General features: G+C 44.1%; 1 protein-coding gene across 4 annotated transcripts in view; it reads left to right on the top strand.

Annotated features, from left to right (window-relative positions):
* Positions 1–26,237, top strand: part of RCBTB2 (RCC1 and BTB domain containing protein 2) — a 43,315-nt gene that overhangs the window by 12,752 nt on the left and 4,326 nt on the right. For 3 of the 4 annotated variants that reach the window (XM_052649989.1, XM_052649986.1, XM_052649988.1), the window contains 11 exons: positions 2,523–2,573; positions 7,838–7,993; positions 8,223–8,373; positions 9,403–9,569; positions 10,118–10,276; positions 10,405–10,512; positions 11,511–11,653; positions 17,169–17,359; positions 17,867–17,993; positions 19,616–19,755; positions 23,918–24,048. In XM_052649989.1, the coding sequence (XP_052505949.1) occupies positions 2,523–2,573; positions 7,838–7,993; positions 8,223–8,373; positions 9,403–9,569; positions 10,118–10,276; positions 10,405–10,512; positions 11,511–11,653; positions 17,169–17,359; positions 17,867–17,993; positions 19,616–19,755; positions 23,918–24,048 (1,524 nt within the window). The remainder of the gene's footprint in view (positions 1–2,522; positions 2,574–7,837; positions 7,994–8,222; positions 8,374–9,402; positions 9,570–10,117; positions 10,277–10,404; positions 10,513–11,510; positions 11,654–17,168; positions 17,360–17,866; positions 17,994–19,615; positions 19,756–23,917; positions 24,049–26,237) is intronic. The other variant, XM_052649990.1, reaches the window with a different exon arrangement.

Here is a 26,237-nt window from a genome sequence, read left to right as displayed (position 1 = left end):
ATATTTATTCCCATTTATTTTTAGTGATAACTGTGTAACGATGTAACCAGATTCCAGACATCCTGCATATTTTGTGACAGGGCTGCTTCTGCTGTCACTTTTATGTGGTAGAAGGTAGTCGTTGTGGAGACAGTTCAGGCAGGAACATTCAGTGCGATGGCTACCTGCTTGGTGGCTGTTTTTTCAGATTTTTTGTTAAGGTCTAAGGTAGCACAGTCACATTTGTTCATTCATCCTTTCGTCCTTTTCATTCATTCATTTTTTTCCCCCACTTAGCAAATCATATATTCTTCAGTGAAGCTGAGAAGTGATAAGTCTGCTCTTCACAGTGATTTGGAACTTTCCAGTCCCAGAGGCAGTTTGACCAAGGTCCAAAATTTATTTTTTCTTGTCTCTAGGAAGTAAACTCTGAAATAAAAATTTTCTACTCATTCCCTCGTAAATGTTTATCTTCTACTAGGGAATATACGTTTATCCTGGGATTATTTTTCACACCTCTGCTGAAGGATTCTTATCAGAGAACAACAGTTAAAACATTTTTTATGTTTTATAGCTGTTAACGCCCATGCCCCGAACTTAATTCCCTTCACCATATTTGAACTTAGCTTCTTTTCTCTGTTAACTAGAAAAGTGAAAAGTGAAAGTCAGTCATCAATGAAATTCTCCAGGCCAGAATACTGAAGTGGGTAGCCTTTCCCTTCTCCAGGGGATCTTCCCAACCCAGGGATTGAACCCAGGTCTCCCACGTTGCAGGGGGATTCTTTACCAGCTGAGCCACAGGGGAAGCCCAAGAATACTGGAGTAGGTAGCCTATCCCTTCTCCAGCAGATCTTCCCGACCCAGGAATAGAACCAGGGTCTCCTGCATTGCAGGCGGATTCTTTACCAACTGAACTATCAGGGAAGCGTAAATTGGAAGTAAAATTATTTTAACCTGCCCAGTTTCACTCGACACATGGTATCCTGATTTTACTACATACTTTTTCCTCAGGGACTACACAGAAGCATGGAAGACTATTTGGAAGAGGAATTTTTCCTTCTCTGTGCTCTCTATGGAAAAAGTGGCAAGGACAGAGAAATCATGCCCGTGGAGCATGTATTTTCTGTCATGTAAAAGAAACTTTGTCAAACACCTATTGGTCATTCAATAGGAAGATCAATGAGATAGTGTCTTTCTTTGTGGGGCTCACAGTGTAGTGGCCAAGATGCTGGCAGGTCACTGCTGTGGGTGTAGAGAATGCCTGGGGGCCAGCAGGGGGTGTGGGGATTGTCTGAGGGTTAGAGGAGGGGTTCCCGGATGTGGTGACGTTTGAGCTGGATGAGGAGGAGGCCACCCCTACTTCCACAGATAATGCCGTTTAGTCGCTCAGTCTACTCCGACTGTTTATAACCCCACGGACTGTAGCCCACCAGGCTCCTCTGTCCATGGGATTCTCCAGACAAGTTCTCCTGGAGTAGGTTGCCATGTCCTTCTTTAGGGGATGTTTCTGACACAGGGATCGAACTCGCATCTCCTGCATTGACAGGTAAATTCTTTACTGCTGAATCACCAGGGAAACTCTCCACAGATAATGCTGTCCTACAGAAGGGTCTGGGTTGAACAATGTTTGCTCCACTGCCAGAGATTAAAAAAAAAAAAAGATTCAAAATAGTTAATCTTCGATGACATATCCTTAATTCATCGCAGATATTCTTCATTTCATTTCTGTCACATCCAGACGTTACCGTCAACCAGCTTAACTCTGGTTAGTGTCCCAGCTGACGTTGAAAGTTTCACATCTTTCAGCAGGCACATCCATCTCCATCTTATGCTGATTTTAGTAAATTTATGAAATACCTTTTCAGTGTTAACAGCTTAATGTTAACTTTCACTTTTCTGTTTTCCACTTTTTAGAAAATAAAATATAGTCAAAATGCCATAAAAGACATAAATCATTATCACAGCCCGCATAGTGTACAAGACAGCACTGTGACCCATAGCCAGCAACCCGAGCCACAGTACTGCTGTGCGCTGACTTGAAGTGCTGGTTTGTGAGCTCCTGTAGCAGAGTAGCTTGAAAAGCAGTCTGTAGAACCCGAAAGTCTTACAGAATATTCATAGAAGATTTCTTTCTTGTTTTCTGGGAACAGATTTGGTGAAATAACAGGCTCACAGCATTAGCAACGAAATTACTTTATTACATGGTGTTATGCTGCCAGGAAATCCTTAATGGGTGAGGTATCTGCTGTTATTTTTGAAGGTTTTTTTTTTTTTTTGACTATGCATGCCTGCTATGTAATCTTAATTCTGTTTTTATATGCTGTATTGTACATTGAATTGTGACGACTTACTAATTGTCCATAGTTAAGTATCATAATCCACTTGGTTCTTCGTATGCGTGCAGGAGCAGAGTTAACACGGAGAGCGCACACTCAAAGGATAATAAAATGCATTTTGGTATCTAACTTTATGGAGATATATTTCGTTAATTATGTTCTCCTTGAACTAATATTAAAATTTCACCACTCTGCCTTTCCAAACAGATGCCTGTGAAAGATGAGAGAGGTGACCTGGATGTGAGCAAAGTAGTGAAGGTGAGCTGGCCTAGGGTTAATTCTCACCTGTGTTGGTGAGTTGTGTGGGAAAAGGAGGGTCCAGGCCAGGATGCAGATTCCGGGGACATGACCTTAATGATGTAAATGTCAAGCTTTCATGCCCTCGTAGTGTATTTTTCCCTACAGATTTTTTTTTTTTTTTACTTTATTTTACTTTACAATACTGTATTGGTTTTGCCATACATTGACATGAATCCATCACGGGTGTACATGCGTTCCCAAACATGAACCCCCCTCCCACCTCCCTCCCCATCCCTACAGATTTTTTAATTGCCCGCTCTTGACTCCTGCTCAGCCAATCCCTGTCTTAACAGTTGGGCCCAGAGGTGGGTGGGTGCCTTCTGCAGAGATGCCTGCTGTCATGCAGGTTGGCCATCGTGTGATTGAGGCTCCTAAAGTGTGTGGATCCTTACGTACACTCTTACTGTATACAGTGTACGCGTGCATGTGTGCTAAGTCACTTTAGTTGTGTCCGACTCTGTGCGACCCTATGGGCTGCAGCCTGAAGTATGTGTGTGTGTGTATATTTATACACACAGGGTATACATATATGCTGTATATGTATACAATATATACAACGTATGTAACTATATATGCTCATGATTATGCCAGACAGAAGAATGTATTTTTCTTGAAGGAACAAAGATGCTCAATTCCTTGAGAGTGATGTTAAACATTTACTTCAGAAAAGAATATTTAAAAAGTGCATTTTATAAATGAAGTCATCAGTTTTCTGTGAAAAAGTTTCCCCATAGAATTAGAAAAAAATGAATTTCTGGTGACTCACTTCCAGCAGCCAGCCTTCTGGCAGAGATTTAAAAAGCAATATTCACACTTGTGTTGTGTTTAGGTTATATTGTAATTATTTGTTTTCTATTAAATTGTGAGCTCCATGAAAGCAGTAACTATGTATTACTTTTGTCTTGGTATCTGATAGTTGGTAATGTTCATTGATACCATCAGACCCAATGTTCTCTCACCCAGTAGCCTTCTTTACCAAATGTACCACTGCAGGTGATGTCACAGACCCACACACTGGAATCCCACTGGTCAGTAGAGTTATGGGTTGGGTACCATAGGTTTTGTAGAAGTGGGCCAGGAGGAAAGCTCAGAACTAATGATTTGTAGATAAGTGTTAAGGACTTGGCTGGATTAACAGCCAGATTCTAGGCATCTAGTTCAGTTCAGTTCAGTCGCTCAGTCGTGTCCGACTTTGCGACCCCAAGATCCGCAGCACGCCAGGCCTCCCTGTCCATCACCAACTCCCGGAGTCTACCCAAACCCATGTCCATTGAGTCGGTGATGCCATCCAACCATCTCGTCCTCTGTCATCCCCTTCTCCTCCTGTCCTCAATCTTTCCCAGCATGATGGTCTTTTCAAATGAGTCAGCTCTTCGCATGAGGTGGCCAAAGTATTTGGCGTTTCAGCTTCAACATCAGTCCTTCCAGTGAACACCCAGGACTGATCCTTTGGGATGGATTGGTTGTATCTCCTTACAGTCCAAGGGACTCTCAAGAGTCTTCTCCAACACCACAGTTCAGAAGCATCAATTCTTCAGTGCTCAGCTTTCTTCATAGTCCAACTCTCACATCCATACATGACTACTGGAAAAACCGTAGCCTTGACTAGACGGACCTTTGTCTCTGCCTTTTAATATGCTGTCTAGGCATCTAAGAAACCACTTGATTTTGTAGCGATCAAAATCCAAAATCTGCTTGAAAGGGAAAAATGAGGTAGCAGTCAATCACTGTATGCTTCTTATGTTCTTGTTGTATGTCGCCATCTGTCCTGTTCTGGGAAAGACAGCCTGTGGTGGGCATTGGCTTGTTCACTAAAGACTTCATGAGCACAGCAGCCCAGACCCTACAGATGTGAGCAAACACTGGGTCTGCCAGGAGTGTCACTTTTTATGTGAACTTTTTACTCAGCAACAGATGATGTGTGGAAAGAAATCTGGTCCATCTACTCAGAAGCGAGTGATGTTGGAGGACTTCTTAGTCCCTCTGACCCTCAGCCTCCTCCCAGGTAAAATGAGGACAGCACTATGTGTGTCCTTCACTTGTGAAGATGAGAAATAACAAGAATATGTAAGAACCCCTTTAACTAGCACATTAGCATGTCTCCATGAAATGTTTCATGCCATATCCCAAACAATGTTCTTTCTGAAACTTAAAGACTTAAAAAGGAAAAAGCATTAAAATGAACCGCTCATAGTAAATAAGATTCCGTCCTAGTATAACGAGGTGGGTAATTTAGAAGCTTAGACTCAAAGCTGACATAACAAGGTTCTATCATTAGCGCCACAGGGGCCCCAAAGATAATAGAAGACATCACTGTCCGGACAGGATTTTGCAGTTTGAGTGGCATAGTGGGGAGATTTGGCACCAGGGGAGGCTCCGCCACTCGTGAGAGCGATGCTGCTAGCATTGACAAACTGCTTCCCCTCTGTGTTGGTTTCTTCACATTAGTTTCCGTCCTGACAAAGCACCACAATTCAGGTGGTTTAAAACAGCAGAAATCTATTCTCTGACAGTCCTGGGGACTTGAAGTCTGAAATCATGGTGTCGGCAGGGCCACGCTCTCTGACGTCTCGAGGGAAGAAGTCCTCCAGCCTCCTCCCACCTTCTGCTGGCTCCTGGCGCTCCTTGGTGTTCCAGGACCGTAGCTGTATCACTCTGGTCTCTGCCTCTGTCTTCACATGGCCTTCGTCACTTTGTGTCTTCACGAAGCTAACTTTACATGTCAACTTGAGTGGCTCCCTAGTGCCCAGGTTAAACATCATCTCTGGGTGTGTCTGTGAGGATGTTTCCAGATGAGAAAGCACTCGAATTGGCAGACTTAGTAAATGGGTTGCCCTTCTCAGTGTGGGTGAGTTTCCTCCAGTGTGTTGAGAACCTGAATGGAACAGAAGGCAGAGGAAGGAAGAATTGGTCCTTTTTTCCCTGCCTCTTTGATTTATCTGGGAGATCTCATTTCATCCTCTGCCTTCGGGCTGGGGTTTACATCATTGTCTCCTCTGGTTCTCAGGCTTTTGGACTTAGATTGAATTGTGTCATCAGCTTTCCTGGGTCTTCAGTTTGCAAATGCAGATATAGGACTTCTGCACCTCCATAATCTTGTGAGCCAAGTCCTTATAATAAATAAATTAAATAATTTCCCCTGACTCCATTAGCTAGTCTGATCTTCTCTATACTAGAACATATATCTGGTAAGATGGACTTAATATCTGATGGAAAAAACAGGCCTTAGAAAATTCTTTATCCCTTTAAAGGTAGAGTATGGTGATTATTGGGGCTTCCTGGGTGGCTCAGCTGGTAAAGAATCCTCCTGCAGTGCAGGTGACCGTCGTTCGATACCTGGATCAGGAAGTTGCCCTGGAGAAGGGATAGGCTACCCACTCCAGTATTCTTGGGCTTCCCTGGTGACTCAGACAGTAAAGAATCCGCCTGCAATGTGGGAGACTGGGTTTGATCCCTGGGTTGGGAAAATCCCTTGGAGGAGGGCCTGGCAGCCCACTCCAGTATTCTTGCCTGGAGAATCCCCATGGACAGAGGAGCCTGGTGGGCTACAGTCCATAGGGTCGCAAAGAGTCAGACGTGATTGAGTGACTAAGCACAGCACAGGACATGGTGATTATTAAGGGAAATGCCATTTGATAGGCCTGTTGGCCATTATGTAATTTTGCTATAATAAACATTTTTGGAAGTTGAAAAGTGTGTAAGTGTATATATTTCCAGTATAACAAGTAGAGAAGGCATGACAACCCACTCCAGTGTTCTTGCCTGGGGAATCCCATGGACAGAGGAGCCTGGAGGACCACAGTCCATGGGCTCGCACAGTGTCGGACATGACTGAAGTGACTTACCGCATAGCAAATACGTAAAAGCTCTCTTTAAGGAAGCTTTATCGTGTCCACATTGAATGCTCTTAGGGGAGTGTGGCTGCTTGTAACCTTAATGGATACTGTGCTGAGTTTGATTTTATCCCCCCCAAATTCATATGCTAAAATCCTAACCCCCAAAGGTAATGGTTTTAATATTAGAAGGTGGGGCCTTTAGAATTTGCTTAAGTCATGAGGGGCGAAACCTCATGAATGGAATTAATGCTTTATAAAAGGGGCTCCAGAGAGACCCCCAGCCCCTTCCACCACATGAGGACATAGAATACACGGGCTCTGAACCAGGAAGGGCACTTTCATCAGAACACAATCATGCTGGTGCCTTGATCTCAGACTTCCCAGTCTCCAGAACAGTAAAATACAAATTTTTGTTGTTTATAAGCCACTCATTCTATGATATTTTGGTTTAGCAGCCCAAAGGAACTAAGACACCTCATTATTCTGGAAGGTGACCTTATTTGGAAATGGGGTCACTGCAGATGCAAATCATTTAGTTAAGAGGAGGTCATGAGGGTGACCCAACCCAGTATGACTGGTGTCTTTCTGAAAGGGGGGATATTTAGACACAGAGAGAGAAAGACTTGGGGAAGATGATGTGAAAACATTGGAAGAGTCAGCCCTCTGCAGGCCTGGGGGAGAGGCCTGATAGATCTTCCCCTCACAGCCCTTAGAAGGAACCAAGCCAGCTGATACCTTGACTTTGAATTTAGCCTCCAGAACTGTGAGAAAATAAAGTTCTGTTGTTTAAGCCCCTCAGTTCGTGGTTCTTTGTTACAGCAGTCATAGCAAGCATATGCACATGCTTCCTGGGTGTTTCTTCCTACCAGCCCCCAGATCTGAGTGGGGGCCTGAGGGAACCCACCAGCTGCTCCAGCTGAATGGTCAGAACTGACCCGTGAACTGAAACTTCTGGACGTTTTCCTTGGTGTCACCTTTGGCATTGTCCTTTCCCAAGGGCTTTTGCTGAGACTCAGGCAGCTGATGAAACCGCAGTCTTCCCTCTTCTTTCCTACTTTTACCCCCAGCCTATTTTCCAAAGCTACGTTTAAGACGTAACTGCCACTGAAAGTGCTTGCCAGGCATTCAGCTCCCCAGAGTTCAGCCTTGGATGGTTCCAGTGTCTTTGAGGAAAATTAATAGGTGAGATCTGATTCTATCCTGGGCCTCTGGCTCTTGGTTATGGTGATAACGGTCTGAAGTGGTCGAACCTGTAAAGACAATTCCCCAAAATAGATAGGGTTTGTTTCTCCTCACACCAGTGCGCACTCTTAAACAGAAGGGGGCAGAGAAAATGTGTTTTCTATGAATCATTTTAAAAATAATTTTTAAAAAATTCTTTTTCAGCCAGTCCAGGCTACTCTGTCGTCTTTGAAGATGTTAGATGTGGGAAAGTGGCCAATTTTCTCCCTTTGTTCTGAGGCAGAACTGCAGTTAGTTCGCCAGGCCTGTGTCTTTGGCAGTGCCAGCAATGAGCTTCTGTATACTACGGTAAATGATGAGGTAATGTTGAAGAAAAAAATTCAGCCACTTACATTTTTAGTAATAGATCTGCTAAATTGAAGATCTTGGGGGAACTTAGGAATTAAGATTTTAAAAAATGCACAGAGTAGATCCTTATTTATTAAATAATGAAGCAGTTTTCCTGTAAGGGGACTATGTCTGCTTTGAATGTAATTACAGGTTTGTCGGAAATAGAACTGCTTGAGCTAACAGTGGTTTTTCCCCACAGATTTTTGTGCTTGGCACAAACTGCTGTGGTTGTTTGGGATTAGGTGATGTCCAGAGCACCATTGAACCTCGGAGACTGGATTCTTTAACTGGCAAAAAAATCGCCTGCCTCAGCTATGGGAGTGGGCCACACATTGTCCTTGCAACAACAGGTAACCTAGGAACACAGGGTAGAATTTTAGCCGTTGCTTCATTTGTTGAGGAGCAAGACTGGGACCACCCCTTACACTGAGAACATACTCTTTGATTGGGCAAGACTTTCTGCCTCTACCCTGTGAACTTGTCTATGCTTTGGACTGTATGAAATATGAACATACCTGGAGATCAGAATAAGAAAAGGTAGCCGACGGAGCCTAGCAGTTACTGGCACTTTGGTTGCCAGAATGACACGCTATAAGCCTGCTTTAGGAGTGTAATTATTTTGCGTTAGAATGCCGAACCTTACTCTGGACATTCTGAACTGGAGATTCTTGATCTACAAACAGAGAGATTAAAGCTAGATTCTAAGATCCCCTCTAACTCTTAACATTCTGTGACTCTGATATTAAACAATGACTGCTGGCTCTAGTTGGTGTCAGTAGTATAAGGACTTAAATATTCTCATGGCTTTTTCATGCATTCAGACTGATAAGACATTGTCTTTAAAACATACCTTATTCAAAACAGTTCATAAAATATATATACACAGTTTTATAAATAATTACAAAGTATGCGTCCATGTTCTGCCACCCAGATCAAGAAATACAATCTTATGATTACCCCCAAAGCCCTGAATATGTATTGTACTGTGCAATAAGTAGTATAATAAAGATTTTAAAAATTAACTTGGTAACCATTTATAAATCAGGAAATTAAGATTCAGAGACTCATAGTCTTTTGAATTTTAATCTGGGGTTTGTTTTTTTTTCCTCTCTTAGTAGCCTTTTTTCTGTTATTTATCAAAAACCTATCTTCCAGTTATTTTAATTGTATCCATTTAAATTTCATCTTGTTGCTTTGAGGCAGAATGTAGTTTAACTTTCCAAATGTTTTCTTTTATAAAATGAGTTTTGGTGAATAGGGAAGTTGATTAACTTTGGCATGTGAATTTTTAGTTTCCGTTTGTGGAAGTGTGTAATATATATACTTTCATATAATGAGTAGTTGTTTTGAAAGTCGGTTATGTTTGTTTTTATTTTCAGAAGGAGAAGTCTTTACCTGGGGTCATAATGCTTACAGTCAGTTGGGCAACGGGACAACTAATGCTGGTCTAGTTCCCTATCATATCTCTACTAATCTGTCAAACAAGCAAGTCATTGAAGTGGCCTGTGGGTCTTACCATTCTTTGGTGCTAACATCTGATGGAGAGGTGAGAATAGTCAGCCTAAATCTCACTGATCATAAGGTTTCAATAAGATTATATAGATTCCTATAGCAGACATGGAAATATGATCATTTAATTAAAATAACCACCAACCTCACATTCATCTTTCTCTTGTTAGGAGGTCATAGTCATGGTGTTTATATCATGATGTGTACCTGTATGTGGTAAGGATTTGTGTAGCTGCAAAATGTTGAAGGATGTATTGTTACTTCTCTATTGCTATACTCAAGGGGGTTATTTGCAAAAAGAAAAATTCCCCAAATGCTAGAAAATATGGCTGAGGCAAAGTAGATATTTTATAAGAATTATATGACATTTGATTATAATTATTGCTGTTTGTGCAGATAATGCCAATAACCTAATTTTATAAAGTAATATATTTTATGAGAATGCATCCTGTGAAAACTTCCTTGCCTATGTTGTGAGAATTTATGGATATCAAGCAAGTAGAGGGCAAAGATGAGGCCAGAAGTGCCACTTGAGACACTCTGTATATTAGCGTGTTTCATTTACTGATCTCTTCTTTCAAATAGGTATTTGCGTGGGGTTATAATAACTCCGGGCAGGTAGGGTCTGGATCAACAGCCAATCAGCCGATCCCGAGAAGAGTCACCGGCTGCTTACAGAATAAAGTGGTTGTGAACATAGCCTGCGGGCAGATGTGCTCGATGGCAGTGGTGAACACCGGGGAGGTAAGAAAGGCATTTCACAGGTCGCTTCAAAAAGCCCGTCTACCTTCTCAGTGTCCTGCTGACCTCACGACAGAGACCGTGACTGTTTTTCGGCTTTTGTGGGCATTGTGTCTCTCGTTTTCTCTCAGGTCTTTGTCTGGGGCTACAATGGAAATGGGCAGCTGGGACTCGGCAGCAGCGGCAACCAGCCAACCCCCTGCAGGGTAGCAGCTCTCCAAGGCATTCGTGTCCAGCGGGTACGTCCCCTTGGGTTTACGTGTGCCTGTTTTTAAACCTACCGTGGCAGACATACCAGTGTACTAAAAAAAAGCAGTCGTCTTAGCAGGATGAAAAGTTGAAGTAGAGATTAAAGTTCTTTTCCTGAATTTAGTTGTAATGTTTATCAGAAAATTTTTATCTCCAATGTACTCTCACATGTAGCTCTTGGAATGTAAACTTTTATTGTCTTTTCCAAGGAAACTTTGGCAGTATGTATCAAGAGCCTTAAAAATATTCACCCCCTTTGATCTGTAATTCCGCTCTTAGGGCATATATCCTAAGGCACCAAGGAGAAAGTGACTTATAGAAGGTATAGTTCTTAGAGCAGACAAAACAAAAAAAGAATGAGAGAAAAAGCAAACAATGGTAAATAATAGATGTAGCATGATTTATCCAATCAGACGGTAAGTTAATGGTTAAATAAGTGATACTAAATCTATATTAACAGAAATGATGCTTACAAAGAATTTTAATAGTGCTATATGCACTGTTAAGTAAAAGATACAGGACTCCTTATACAGTATGATCACTTTAAAAAAAGCTTTCATGCATAATATCTCTCTATATTTTTATAAATAAACAATCTTGACCTTGAGATGACTTTCATAATTATATTTTTTGTATCTTTTTCACATTGAATTTATGTTTACTTTCATAATAAAAAGAGACAGTAATTCCTGAAACAGAGAAGAATCTGCTTCTTATTCCTTTTGCGCGCCTTGATCTCTGAGCATGAGGAGTGCCACGGCAAAGGTGGCTAGACTGGGCTCTTGGCACTGCAGGACTCATGTTGATCTCAGTGCAGTTTTCACCACACGGGGAACCTAAGCTGCATCTTGGGGGGTGTTGGCTAACTTCAGTGCCTGCCTCTCTGGCTGCCGTCTCCCCTTTTTCATTTTTGATTCTTAACCTGTCTTGTGGAAAGCATGTTTCGCTCTGTTTGCGGCCTAAATGGGTTTGGTTTTTCTCTTTCCAGGTTGCCTGTGGCTATGCACACACGTTAGTATTAACAGATGAAGGTCAAGTGTATGCTTGGGGCGCAAATTCTTATGGCCAGTTGGGCACTGGCAATAAAAGTAACCAGTCCTACCCTACCCCTGTCGTCGTGGAAAAGGACAGGTAATATGCGTATTTTCAAAATGAATTCAGTGTTCTTCAGTGATTAAACAAAACTGAGGCATGATACAGAATTATGGGCAATTTATTGCTAGTATTAGAATATTCCTGAATAAGAACCATTCAATCCTTTTTAAAATTAGCTTTAGAATTTGGGGGAAGGTTGAGTGTATGTCAAATATTCTATTTTCATCACCCATATGTCATCTATACCTGTAATAGTTACTCTGTACAAACTACAATGACTGAACCTCCAACAGCTCTTTGGCATTATTCTTCTCACTCAGAAATTTCCTTTCCTCCCATTCCCATTGTTCTCTATTCACATTCTTAAGGAGTTGATAACATTTGAGGTCTGTCTTCTATGGTTTAGGAAGATGAGAGTACCTCCGATGGGAGTATAATACCATTCACCCAGCTGCTTATCAGATTTGCCAGTTGGAAAGGATAGAGCTGTTCTCATGACCTCAACTCCTAGGCTGTCACTATGGGGAAGAGCAGAGTGGTTATAAAATGGAAACTTGGTCTTGTGCACTTGTGTGCACGGTGGTGTTAGTGAAGTGAAAGTCGCTCAGGCGTGTCTGACTCTTTGCAACCCCATGGGACTGTAGCCTGCCAGGCCTCTCTGTCCATGGAATTCTCCAGGCCAGAATACTAGTGTGGATAGCTGTTCCCTGCTCCAGGGGATCTTCCCAACCCAGGAATCAAACCCAGGTTTCCTGCATTGCAGGTGGATTTGTTACCACCCGAGCCACCCGGGAAGCCCAAGAATACTGGAGTGGGTGGCCTGTCCCTTCTACAGAGGATCCACCAACCCAGGAATCGAACTGCAAGGTTGTGATAAGTGATTAACATAACCCCAGAGTTTTTTTTTTCCAAATTATCCTGCTATTTTTGAAGGTCTCTTGAACTTCTCAGACATGGCCTTATCACTGCCTTTTCACTCTTCATTTCTTGACACAGAAGCATGGAACATGAACATTTTATTATCTTTTCTATTAAACCAGGGTTGAAATCGTTGTAGAAATCAATATTGCTACTTTCATTTTTAGTGTACATATAAATTTCTATGATATCTGATTTTTAAATATATGGATAAGTTATTTTGCATTTGTATGCAGTTCTTTTCTGTATTTCGTTGGAATATTTAACAGTGAAAATGAAGAACCAGTCATTTTCAGTCCCTTGATTTTTAAGTATTGACCTCCCCGCCCCCACCCCGCCCCCTGCCCCCCCACCCCCCTACTCCCCCCCCGCCCCCCGCTGATCTTATAGTAAGACCCTAGACTCCTTAAGAACTGGGGAGGATGGAGAAGGAAATGGCAGGCCACTCCAGTGTTGTTGCTTGGGCAATCCCCTGGACAGAAGAGCCTGGTGGGTAAGGGTTGCAAAAAGAGTCAAACTAGACCTGGTGACTAACCAACACAGAGAGACAGAGACTGGCGGCAGACGAGGGCCGAGGGGCGTGTATGTGGGCACCCAGGATCACAGCAGGCACCCCTGTCCTGCATCTGCGTCGGCCTCCTGCAGCCTGATGGCTGAGGGGCCCTAGAGGGCCACTGGCAGGGTGCTGGTGAGCTCAGAAGTATACCAGGCATCACACCAGGGAGGGGGTCCACGGGAGGTGATCGGGATCTCCCCCTGCCCCATGCCTGCCCAGGACCAGGTGCTGGTTTCCCGTTGTTGCAGTGAACCACTCAAGCAGGAAAAAAAACAAAAAAGAACTGGGGAGGAGGGAAGATAATGAAGGTCCTGTGCTGACAGGCACACAGCAGATGCAAGCAGCCATGTCATTTTTATTTCTCTTAAAGGTAGTTCAGAGCCGCTCAGTAAAAAGAAAAGAGACAGTCTTGAGGCTTTGAATAATCACAAAAGTGCCTCAGGCCAGCAAATCCAGTCACTCGGGACATTTAGTATTTAGACAGCACGGCGCAGAAGTGTGACAGGGCCAGATTTAGCATGGGTATAAAAACAAGCTATATCTGCATGGCGCTTCACCATTTTTCTCATGCTGCCTCACTTCATATAAACTTGCACTCCTCTGTCCTTGGACTCATGGAATCGGCTGCCATGTGCCCACCAGCGGTTTGCCCCACCTCGTGCCACTGGTCCTGATGGGCTCAGAGCGAGTGTCGGGTCTTCCCACTGTAGTCACGCTGGGATGGACAGAATACAGGGCGACTCAGTGGGAGAAAGCCAAAGAGCGGGAGGCGCAGGCATGGGGGTTACGTGAGTGCCCAGACACCTGGCACTGGAGAGTTACCTGTTCCTTTCTTTTTTAAAAATCTTCACAACTTAAAAACATTTGTTTTTTTAAATTAGATAGGTCAAAGTAGAAATTGCTAAACACATCCATACTTGATGTTGTCCACCTAAACATGATTTTGGCTAGAATATCAAGGATGAGTGTTTTGAATGAGATGCTCCTGCTTTTCTCAGTTTCCCGTGCTTGAATTTCGTGCGGTGATTTTGAGCTTGTGGGCTCTCTGTCGCATGAATATTGCAAGGGAGGAACCTCTAGGTTTGCTAGGACTTGTTCTGCACCTCCCCACCCTTTTCAGTGACTGAAGCTTTGCAGGAACATTATGACTTACCTCTCAGGAACTCCTGACTCTTGGGGCTCATTGTGGGGAGGCTGAGCTAATTAGAAAGAACAGGGTTGAACTCGGGCCGGGATGGATCATCAGATCTTGGTTGCGTGTTCCCAGAAGCGGAAAGTGAAAATCTGGTTACGTGGTTTATTTGCTCAAATAACAACCCAAGAAAAACCTGGTTAAAAAAATTTTTTTTCACAGAAGCCTATTTATGATGAAGAATGCTAACATTTTATGTTCACAGAGAAGTGATTTTAATAGTTAAAATGATTCTCTTTAACTTAGTCATTCCCAGCCTTTCTGAATTTTCAATACTTTGATTTACCAGCATTTAAAGTTCCATAAAAAAACATATTTTGAGTTAAATTGATTTCAAAACTCACTTTGCCTTGCATTTTTGTTAATTTTGTAGCTTTTGGAGGTGTTAATAATTAGTAGTGTGTTGGCCTCACAGAACCAGAATCGAGAAACACTGCTCTGCATCTTGTAATGGGCATGACTTCTCTGCTCTTCTTCTTCACAAGTTACCTTATTTTCGCTCTTCACGGTTTTCTGTTTTGCACTCTTTCTCACTCTCTGCCGTTTCAGTTCTAGTACCTCTTAGCCATTACGCCGTGCCGTTGTGGTGGATCTAGTTTTATTGAAGTGACACCAAATCCATTGGTTTTCAACATACAGGATTTTTTTTTTCCAGTAAAAATGGCTGGCTACAAAATTAAGTATGCAGTACGCCAGGCCTCCTGGGCCTCCTAGGTTCAGCAGTAGAGAATTCAGCTGCCAGCGCAGGACACACGGCTTTTATCCCTAGGTCAGGAAGATTGCCCTGGAGAAGGAAACGGCAACCTACTCCAGTATTCTCGCCTGGAAAATCCCATGGACAGAGGAGCGTGGCACGCTAGTCTGTGGGGTCACAGAAGTGTCAGACACGACTTAGCGACCAAACAACAACAGTGCCAGACCTCCTGACAGTAAACCTTAGCTCAGTTTATCGTCTGCTGCATGTATGACTGGACAGTTTGAACTTCCATGTTTGCTTCTTGGTATGAAGCAAGAAGCATATGTCCTTCAGACGAAGGACAGATGACCTTAGACAAAGGCAGGGCACTTTGGCAGGTGCTGGAGTCCCAAGCCCAGACCTGAAGGTTCCCCTAAACTTCCTCCCTTCTCGTTGCTGTAGCAGCTGGTGCTGTCCGCCAAGCCCAAGCCCCACCCCTGACTTCCCTAGTGGCACTGGGTGTTCCAGGTAAACGCCCTAGCCGTGCTCAGGGAGGGCCAGCCTTCCCAGCTTCTCTGTATCTTTAACCCCTGGCTGTGGAAGCAGCATCCTGCCTCCTCGAATGAATGGCAGGGGCTGCTCCCCATTCTTGGAGGGCCATGGTAAACATTTCCAAAGTGAATGTAGGAATGAAGTTATTTTGGTTTTGTGGTGTTGGGTAGTTTAGCACAGAAGTTCACGATTGTGTTCCAGTCCAGTTACATTTTTCATGGCACGTTTGTTATCAGGGAAAAGAGAGGTCCATAAAGAGGTCCATCAAAGAACATTCCTGACCGAGGACTTTGTGCATAGTGACATTGAGAGGCAGTGAGTACTTTCTGTTTGTTCAAACAGAGGGCGTGTGGGCAAAGATGATATGAAAGAAAGCTGGCCATAGACGGTAGGCAAATTATAGTAGGCCTTAAGGACACATGTCTGAATTTTTGTCTTGTGGGAAGTCAGTGATAGGTTTGAAAGGAGTCATGAGAATGGTTTTTCTTTTTTTTTTTTTATTTTACTTTACAATACCGCATTGGTTTTGCCATACATTGACATGAATCCACCACGGGTGTACATGCGTTCCCAAACATGAACCCCCCTCCCACCTCCCTCCCCATAACATCTCTCTGGGTCATCCCCGTGCACCAGCCCCAAGCATCCTGTATCCTGCATCGGACATAGACTGGCGATTCGTTTCTTACATGATAAGAATGGTTTTTCAAGAGAATCATTAACTTGACAGCATTGTGCGATTTAGGTCCGAAGAGAGAGAAAGTCTAAGACAGGGAGAGTGGTCTGGGTATGGGGTATGCTTGATAAGGCTCTGACAAGTGGGAGATATTACAAACAAAGAATTTGTTGTTATTTTGCCAACTGGATATTCTGAAGAAAGTGCTAAGTGAGGAGGGAGGAGAAGTTAGAGATGACCCTAAAGTTCTGGGAATGCTGGTACCATTGCCCAGGGCAGAATCAAAATGGCACCTCACTTGGGGTAAAATATTATTTTAAGTCTGTGTGGTGGCTTGGTCTTAGAGAAGACGATTAGTTTGAAGTCAACAAAACAGTGGTTTCCATTAGGAAGTGTTCTGAGAACTATCTGCCTGTCAGCCATGAACTTACTGAAGTGAGGTCTAACATAATGTTTGGTCCCAGAAAACTGCTCTCTGGGGTTCTAGATGATATCATTCAGTGATCAGAACTACTGCACTTAACTGCTTGCAGAGTGAGTTGGGGTGCCCCATAGAATGCTCCATGGAACCCTAAAATTGGTGAAGTTTTGATAAAAATATTTATTGACCCTAGGTGGAAATGCCCCACATCTTTTTGATTTACTTTAGTAAGCAATGTTTTAAGAAAAAATTAAATCACCTTTTTTTTTTTTTGGTCTTTTAGTCTGTTCTCCTGGCTTGTACTTCAGTTTCAAAATGGGTGCCATATTTTTATCGGCCTACTGGCTAGAAGTGGTAACAAGAAGACCTTCATGATGTATAAGTGCTTAAACGAGACATTGCTTAAATGTAGATAACGGTTTGGTGCCTGAAAATGTACAAGCTTAGGCTGAATGAAGAGTTCGTTTGTTTTTTTATTAATCAGTTAATGCTAAGGGAAGGAAAAATGACTTGTTTCTTCTCCTGTTGACTGTTTACTTGGTGTGTGTTTGTGAACCTAGAATTATAGAGATTGCGGCCTGCCACTCGGCGCACACGTCGGCCGCCAAGACACAGGGCGGCCACGTGTACATGTGGGGCCAGTGCCGCGGCCAGTCGGTGACCCTGCCGCACCTCACGCACTTCTCCTCCACCGACGACGTGTTCGCCTGCTTCGCCACGCCCGCCGTCACGTGGCGCCTCCTGTCTGTGGGTGAGTGACTGCTGTCTGTCGGGTGGTGGCCTGAGAGCTAGGAAGAAGACTGGTGCTGTTGCTTCTTAATAGTGGGGACTTTTGTTAAATGCAGGATCAGGCAGTTCATTTCCCTCTCACAGGTTCCTGTGAAAGAGAACTCACCAGACTGATTCATTTTCCTTAAAAGTATTAGAAATCTCATACTAAAATTCGGAGAACTTCGGATGGCTTCTTGACGTGACTGGGAAACCGTGGCTTTTATTTTTAGCGGGTATATTTACTCAAGCTTTCAACATGTTTATTTAGTGAGGTGCTTGGGGCTTTAGTTATTTTGCCAGATTTACAAGCAGATGTGCCTGAGGTTCTTAGAACGATTGCAGCAGCGGGAAATCTGTATTTAGGGAAAAAAGCACACTGCTCAGTTGGTCAGTTATTTTGGGAAATTGGTATTTTCATGAGTGTGAGCACAGCGATGCTATATTTGGCCTGCATTTTCATTGGAAAACACTGGTGTCATTCCCTTAGAACCCGACGACCACCTCACAGTGGCCGAGTCCCTGAAGAGGGAATTTGACAACCCCAACACCGCGGACCTGAAATTTCTGGTGGATGGAAAGTACATTTATGTGCATAAAGTCCTTCTCAAAATCAGGTAAGGCATCATTTGAGAATTGAAATAAATATGTTTATTATTTTCTAGTTGCAAAGACCTGTGTCACTTCAGTGATTCTGAAAAAATGTAAGGCTCTTTTCGCCCTTATGAGCAGACAGTACAGCAGGGGAAACACATTATATGTGAGACAAGGAATCATAGAAGCCGTAGTTGTGCAGCGGGTGGGCTGGGGTGCAGGGCATACACAGTTGGCTTCCTCAGAGACTCCGTAGACAGCTTGTTCGCCTTGGCGCTGGAGAGCAGCCATCCAGCCAGCGGTGAACATCTATGGAGCCTTGTTGGGGCTGCTTGACCTCAGTGAACCTCCCTGCCCAGGAGCTGAGTGCAGCCCATGAGAGTCACTCTCCTTAATCAGCTATGGGATACTGCAGGTTTAGACCTTGAAAGAAGACAAGAGCAGCAAGGTTTGGGGTAAAACTAACAGGCAGACTTTAAAAAATTCACTTTTATTAATGGATAATTTTTGAGCATCCATTTAAAATGTGCAACCTGAGGCATTTTGACATTTGTATATTCTCTGGAAACCACCATTCCACACCAGGATACAGAATATTGGCATTGCCCCCCTCAAAGATCCCTCAGGCCCTAGCCCTGGGGCAAGCCCTGATCTTCTTTCTGTCAGTATAGATTAGTTAGCATTTTCTAGAAGTTGATGTAAATGTAATGATACAGTATGTATTCTTCTCTGCCCGGCTTCTTTCTTCTAGCCTAATGATTTTGAAATTCATTTTGTTGTTGTGTAACAGATGTCCAAATCCTCCTGCAGTGAATCACAAACACAGTATAGTATTTCAGTCTCAAGTTCACTTCTTAGTAAGGCCAGGCTGTGCAATATTTTCTCACTTCTACTGTTGTCCATAAACTTTCATAAAAATGAGGAGGTTGTGGTTTGTTAGGGCTGTTGTAACAAAGTTCTGTAGACTGATTGGTTTCAATAACAGAAATTTATTCTCTTATGGTTTTGGAGGCTGGAAATTCAAGATCTTGTTGAATGAATCAGGTTGTTCCATCCTCCGTCCCCCCTTCTGGTGGTTTGCTGCCAGTTTTTTGCCCTCCTTGGCTTATGGCAGCATAACTCCAGCCTTAACATGGCTTTCTCCCTGTGTCCAAACCCCTCTTTTTATAAGGACACCAGTCATGTCAGTTTAGGGCCCACCCTAATGACCTCCTTTTAATTTGATCCCTTCTCTAAATACAGTCATATTCTGGGGTTAGGACTTCAGTCTGTGAATTTGGGGATTCAATTCAACCCATAACAGGAGGAGAAGAAACAAAAATACTCAGAATTTTAAAAAATAAAGCCACCTGATTTCTATAAATGCTGCTCTGTGGACATGGGGTGGGAGGGACCCGTCTGTGGCCACAGAGGCGGCCGCCCCAGAGCAGGCTACCATTTGCAGCCTCCTCCAGTAAACCACTGTTTGCAGACTTCTGGCCAGCAGAGGAAGCGAGGGGCCAGGCCAGGACATGAAGGTGTGTGGCGTGCGTGTTTCCTCTCTATATGGTAGTTGTTTCCTCTTTAACCACTTCGAGCACGTGCTCCTCGGGAAGGTTATCGCCTCTTGCCCAGAAGCCAGGACCTGACATCTTTCTTCCTTCAGGTGTGAGCATTTTCGCTCTTCATTGGAGGACAATGAGGATGATATTGTAGAAATGAGTGAATTTTCGTATCCTGTTTACCGAGCCTTCCTGGAGTACCTGTACACGGACAGCATCAGCCTGTCCCCCGAGGAGGCAGTAGGTAATTCGCACCGGATTTGACCAAGAGTTTGGCAAAAAGGTGGTTTGTGTAGAGCCTGAAAGGAAGTCTCTGTGAGGGTAGTCACAAAACTAGTTCTGTTTTTGTGTGCTGAACCCAAACTCTCTTTTCCTTCTTCCCACCTCATACAAAGGTTGGCTTGATGGATAAAATGAGAGGTGGGTGAATTATCAACCCGTCAGCACTGTGGGGTGGGTGCCATTTCTCCTGAATTGCTAGACAACGTACACAACTTTTTAGTTTCCACAACCTGCTGTCTTTCAAGATATTTACATTATAAAAACGGTAAGATGCATGTAATAAGGAGCCCTGCTGGCCTCCATAACTGTGACTGTCTCTTTGGGACAGATTGCCATGGTCCAGTGCCTCACGGCACTTCAGGGTTACTGACGGTAAGAAAGCAACACAGGGCATCCATTTGGGCACAGGGTGAAAAACCTACTCAGTTTCAGTATCTGTCAGTATCATTGGCTAGTGGGACAGAAGAATGAAAGAATTGCCTCTGTAAGGAACCAAAGAAAGAGTTTAACCCTCAAATTTTTAAATTCGGTATTCGTTTTACATTTGTCAAGCCAGTAGCACTTTCTACCAGATGAGCGTTTAATTTTCCTCGGGTGAACAGAAGTCTGATTTCTGAAGCTTTCTGGTTTTCCTTCCTTTCTCCCACAGTGCTGGAGGGCCAGGGCCCGTGGTGTGCCACGCTCCCCTCGGCACCCGTGAGGGAGACAGACCGAGCCCTGCCCTGTGGAGGTGGTGCTCAGGGAAGGGAGGCCAGCCCTTAACAAGAAACCAAAGCGGTCAGTCAGGAGGTCAGGAAGGCCTCCGTGAGGAAGTGTGCTGAGCAGAGAGCGGGGAGAAAGCAAGCAGACACCCAGGCGAAGAGCGTGCTAAACGAGAGATAGTGTAAAGGTCTGAGGAGCATGGAGAGCGTGTGGAAGAGGAGGAGGAGAGGGGAGAGAGAGACAGAGATGGCAGTGGAGGTAACTGAGGCCAGGCAGCTGGGTCTGGCCAAGACCAGATGCCACCTTGGAGGTCACGATGAAGGGCTCAAGTTTTAGTCTTGATGTGATAAACAGCCTTGGAAGATTTTGACAATGGGGGTTGCGTATTTAGTTTTTGCTTTAATGGTAAAATGGAAAAAGGAAGTGGCTTAAACGAAGTGGTTTCTCTGTCTGTCACCCAGGGACACAGTGCAAGGCATCCTTAGGTGTGGCCCCTGGATTCACGCCCATGGCCACATCTGCACTGCAGACAGCAGGGTGGAGGAAGGGACAGTGGCGAGGCGCCAGGGGCAGACCCCGGTGTCTGTTGAGGAAGTCCCACTTCTTTTAAAACAGGGACCAGAGATGACCAAGGCCTTAATTAGCTGCATAGGAAGTTGCAGGGAGTGGTCACTTCTAGATGGCCATGGCTCAGCCACATAGTCTAGGATTTGGGGAGAAAAGGAGGATGGGTTTGTGTATTCATTTATGGAGGGAGGAGGCACCCACAGCTTCAACTCCAGGGGTGAAAAGATCAGGCACTGTAATGGTTGAGATGTCAGGTGGTGGTGCCCTGGGTTAAGGTGGTCTAGCGTGGAGGTGTTGAAAGAGATCAGGGTCTGGACACATCTTACATAGCAAGCTGACAGAATCTGTTGGTGGTTGGTTGTGGGGTGTGAGGGAAAGAGAAGGATGGGGTGTTTGGCCCGAGTGTGGAGAGCACCAGGTTTTGCTCTCGAGTTTGAAAACTCAAAGGAGTTTGAGCATCTGTGTAGCAGGTTTTCTATAGGCCCCTGGGCAAGAGTCTAAAGGAGGCCTGCATACCACATGTCTAAAAATTTAAAGTTATGTGTCAAGCTAAAAGCTTCAGATAAAATGTGTTAAATCCTCATACCTTGAAAAATACACCTTCATTAAGAACTGAGAGGCCAGGGTGGCATTTCATCTGGAATTTAGAGTGGTAGGTCTCTTGGAATTCCGTGCTAGGACACCATTGCACAGGAAGGTCAGGCCCCTGGCCTCCAGCTTGGGGTCTGCTGTCTTTGTTTCCCAGCTACCTCCTGCACCACAAGAGGTACGTGGGCACGCAGCCTGCATCTCCGTGCTCTGTCCATCCCGCCCTGGCCACCCCTGGCCCTGGGGGTCTGTACCTTGGTGACAGGGTTGAGGGGAGGAAACACTTGCGTGTGTGACCTCAGGGCTGATTAGGCAGGGAGTCCCAGGGTCCCTGGGGGCTCAGACGGTAAAGAATCCACTTGCAATGCAGGAGACCCGGGTTCGATCCCTGGGTCAGGAAGATCCACTGGAGCAGGCAATGGCTACCCACTCTAGTATTCTTGCCTGGAGAATTCCATGGACAGAGGAGCCTGGCGGGCTACAGTCCACAGGAGCGCAGAGTTGGACATGACTGAGCGACTAGCACTTTCACACTTTGCCAGAGTCCTGGGTGCACGAAGTGTGGTCTAGGAGCAGGCACGTGGCTCCCTGGCCACTGTGGGGAGGGGCTGCCTGGAGCAGGTGCAGAGCTGGGCCCTCCTGAGCGGAGGATCCAGGCAGTACCTGTGAGCACACGCATATGTGAGTCTGGTGCCTGGGGTGTGGGGAGCTGTCGATGTGAATCTGAGAGTTGTTGAGAACCGACTAGAAACAATCAGGCCATTCGCAGCTCTCAAGATTTCAAAAGATTTCAGTTTGTTTCCCCAGTGGGCCATAGGCCTTTCTTCTATGATAATATTTGTCAGGTTACAACGAAAGCAAGTTTCCAACTAAAATCTACCACGTTGTGTAAAACTTCCTGTAAGGTTGAAGAAATCCTGGCTCTGTGTCCTTTGGGCCCTCTATGCAGTACCTTCCGTGAAAAGGTTATCTTGTAAACTTGACAACAGTCTAGAGTCAGGATTCAGCTGGCTTTTGATCAGGTGGCAGCCAGGACTGAATTGGACCTAGCAAGTGTTCCACTCTTCCCAGGGTGTAGGACTGCTGAGCCCCTCGTGTGGATCCCATTCACGCAGGGGTGGAGGGGACTCTCACAGTATCTCCAGCCGAGTGATAACTCGGGTGCCACTCACTGCGCCAGTGACACACGTTATGCTAATTAACAAATCTGCAAACGGAGACTTGAATAACCATAATGGAAGCTATTTGACAAGAAGGCCTTTCGAATACTGACTGACCATTCTTTTTTTTTTTTTTTTTTGGCTGCATTGCACAGCATGTTGGATCTTTGTTCCCTGACTTGGAATTGGACCCTTGCCCGCTGCAGTGGAAGCTTGGAGCCTTAGGCACTGGGTCACCAGGGAAATCCCCTGACTGACCATTCTTGATTAGAGTGCTTTTCGTAGTATCCCTTGTGTGCATGTTCAGTCGCTCAGTCGTGTACAACTCTTTGCGACCCTGTGGGCCGTGGCCCGCCAGGCTCCTCTGTCCATGGGATTTCAGGCAAGAATACTGGAGTGGGTTGCCATTTCCTTCTCCAACAGTATCCCTTGGAGTAGCTTAAAAATCAACTTAAACATCTAAATCACTCTATGTTGTATTATTTGAAAGTAGATGACAGATAATATCTGTAACAAGAATCATCAGGTTTTCACCAGGCAGTATTAAAACTGTGCAGCTGGAAATCATTTAGGGAAACAAGTGAAGTAAGAGTCTGAATATTGAACTCTGGGGCAATCGAGTACTCAGAAGTCAGGAAAAATGGTCCAGCCACGAGACTGAGGAGTAACTTCTGAAGGTGAAGAAGACCTGAGCACGTGTTTGAAGAAGCTGGGTGCTCTCACAGCACGTGTGAATGCTGCTGGAGAAGCTGCTGATGCTTCAGCGGGAGGGACGGATGGAAGAAGACTGGAGCCATTTTCCCTTGCTGCTCCTTTCCCCACAGCTGCTTGTTTGTGTGCTGCGTTTGCTCAGGGCAGCTGTGTTCTTAGATCGAGCCACACACTCAGAGTGTGTAAGTCAGCCTAAGCTTCAGTTCTCACACCCCTTCGCTAATATTGTATTGGGTTGGCCAAAAAGTTCGTTTGGGGTTTTCCATGTGATGTTACAGACAAATCTGAACAGAAAGTTCTGGCCAACACAGTAGTTAAAATAATCTCTGATGGGTTGAGTGAGCTTAAATCAGGATACTTGAGATCACTCCCCTAATAAACATCTCTTTCTACCAGGGTTGCTTGATTTGGCTACATTTTATAGAGAAAATCGTTTGAAAAAACTCTGCCAACAAACTATCAAGCAGGGAATCTGCGAGGAGAATGCCATCGCGCTGCTGTCGGCTGCTGTGAAGTATGAAGCTCAGGTAAGAAAAGCATCCTTTCAACAAGCTCACCTTCTGGAAGAAATAGCTGTCTACTTCACGCCTTATGCTGAAAGAAAGTCTGCTTAAAGATTTAATTTGAATAAAGTACTAAAAGAAAAAATATATAAGGGAATGTTTATATAAAGTTAGGATGAACTTCAAGGGCAGAAACCATGAAGGAAAGGATTGATAGATCTGATTTCAAAAAAGTAAAATGTTTACACACACACGCATACACACACACAAATAGAAAGTAAATGACACTCTGGAAAAAATATCTTTAACACAGAGAAGCAAGTTTACCATCAGTTCAGTTCAGTCGCTCAGTCATGTCTGACTCTTTGTGACCCCCCCGAATCGCAGCACGCCAGGCCTCCCTGTCCATCACCAACTCCCAGAGTTCACCCAAACTCATGTGCATCGAGTTGGTGATGCCATCCAGTCATCTTATCCTCTGTCGTCCCCTTCTCCTCTTGCCCCCAATCCCTCCCAGCATCAGGGTCTTTTCCAATGAGTCAACTCTTCACATCAGGTGGCCAAAGTACTGGAGCTTCAGCTTTAGCATCAGTCCTTCCAATGAACACCCAGGACTGATCTCCTTTAGGATGGACTGGTTGGATCTCCTTGCAGTCCAAGGGACTCTCAAGAGTCTTCTCCAACACCACAGTTCAAAAGCATCAATTCTTCAGCACTCAGCTTTCTTCACAGTCCAGCTCACATCCATACATGACCACTGGAAAAACCATAGCCTTGCCTAGATGGACCTTTGTTGGCAAAGTAATATCTCTGCTTTTTAATATGCTATCTAGATTGGTCATAACTTTTCTTCCAAGGAGTAAGCGTCTTTTAATTTCATGGCTGCAGCCACCATCTGCAGTGATTTTGGAGCCCAAAAAAATAAAGTCTGACACTGTTTCCACTGTTTCTCCATCTATTTCCCAAGAAGTGATGGGACCAGATGCCATGATCTTTGTTTTCTGAATGTTGAACTTTAAGCCAACTTTTTCATTCTCCACTTTCACTTTTCATCAAGAGGCTTTTTAGTTCCTCTTCACTTTCTGCCATAGTTAATATATAATTCTTTTTAAAAATGATAATATGAGCAGTTTGATGGAAAAAAAATGGACCTAATGGATTTATGAACAAATGAAAACTAAGAATGAAAATAAAGTATAATTTTTCAGTTGTCAATAGGGAAATCTATTTTTAGAAATAGTACAGGCTCAGGATAATGGGTATTCTCCTAAACTGCTGAGGAGAACGCAAATTAGTGTAATCAGTTGGGGCAGTTTGGCATAATATGTAATAAAAGCTTTAAAATTTTAATTCTTTAAGGAATTCACTTGTAGAAAGTTGTCTTAAGAAAGTAATCATGGATTCAAAGATTTAGCATCAAGGACATTTCCCTGCAGCGTTGTTTATAATTTTAAAAAATTAAAAAAGTTCAGCACATATGTATCTGTTCTCAGTTCAGTCACTCGGTCATTTCTGACTCTTTGTGACGCCATGGACTGCAGCACGCTAGGCCTCCCTGTTCATCACCAACTCCTGGCTTACTTAAACTCATGTCCATCAAGTCGGTGTTGCCATCCAACCATCTCATCCTCTGTTGTCCCCTTCTCCTCCTGCCTTCAATCTTTCCCAGCATCAGGGTCTTTTCACATGAGTCAAGTCTTCACATCAGGTGGCCAAAGGGTTGGAGCTTCAGCTTCAGCATCAGTCCTTCCAATGAATATTCAGGACTGATTTCCTTTAGGACTGACTGGTTTGATATCCTTGCAGTCCAAAAGAGTCTTCTCCAACACCATAAACACAGCATAAAGGTAGGAGAAAATTGTTTGAAAAATGGTATAGTCTTTGGGGTCACAAAGAGTTGGACACAACTTAGCAACTGAACAACAACCTCAGATATACAGATGACACCACCCTATGGCAGAAAGTGAAGAACTAAAGAGCCTGTTGATTAAAGTGAAAGAGGAGAGTGAAAAAGTTGGCTTAAAGCTCAACATTCAGAAAACTAAGATCATGGCATCTGGTCCCATCACTTCATGGGAAATAGATAGGGAAACAGTGGAAACAGTGGCAGACTGTATTTTTGGGGGCTTCAAAATCACTGCAGATGGTGACTGCAGCCATGAAATTAAAAGAGGCTTACTCCTTGGAAGAAAAGTTATGACCAACCTAGACAG

This window comes from Budorcas taxicolor, chromosome 12, assembly GCF_023091745.1.
Source record: "Budorcas taxicolor isolate Tak-1 chromosome 12, Takin1.1, whole genome shotgun sequence".
Lineage (NCBI taxonomy): Eukaryota > Metazoa > Chordata > Mammalia > Artiodactyla > Bovidae > Budorcas > Budorcas taxicolor.
The sequence above is the reverse complement of the archived record's forward strand: the minus strand, read 5'-3'. Positions and strand labels throughout refer to the sequence as shown.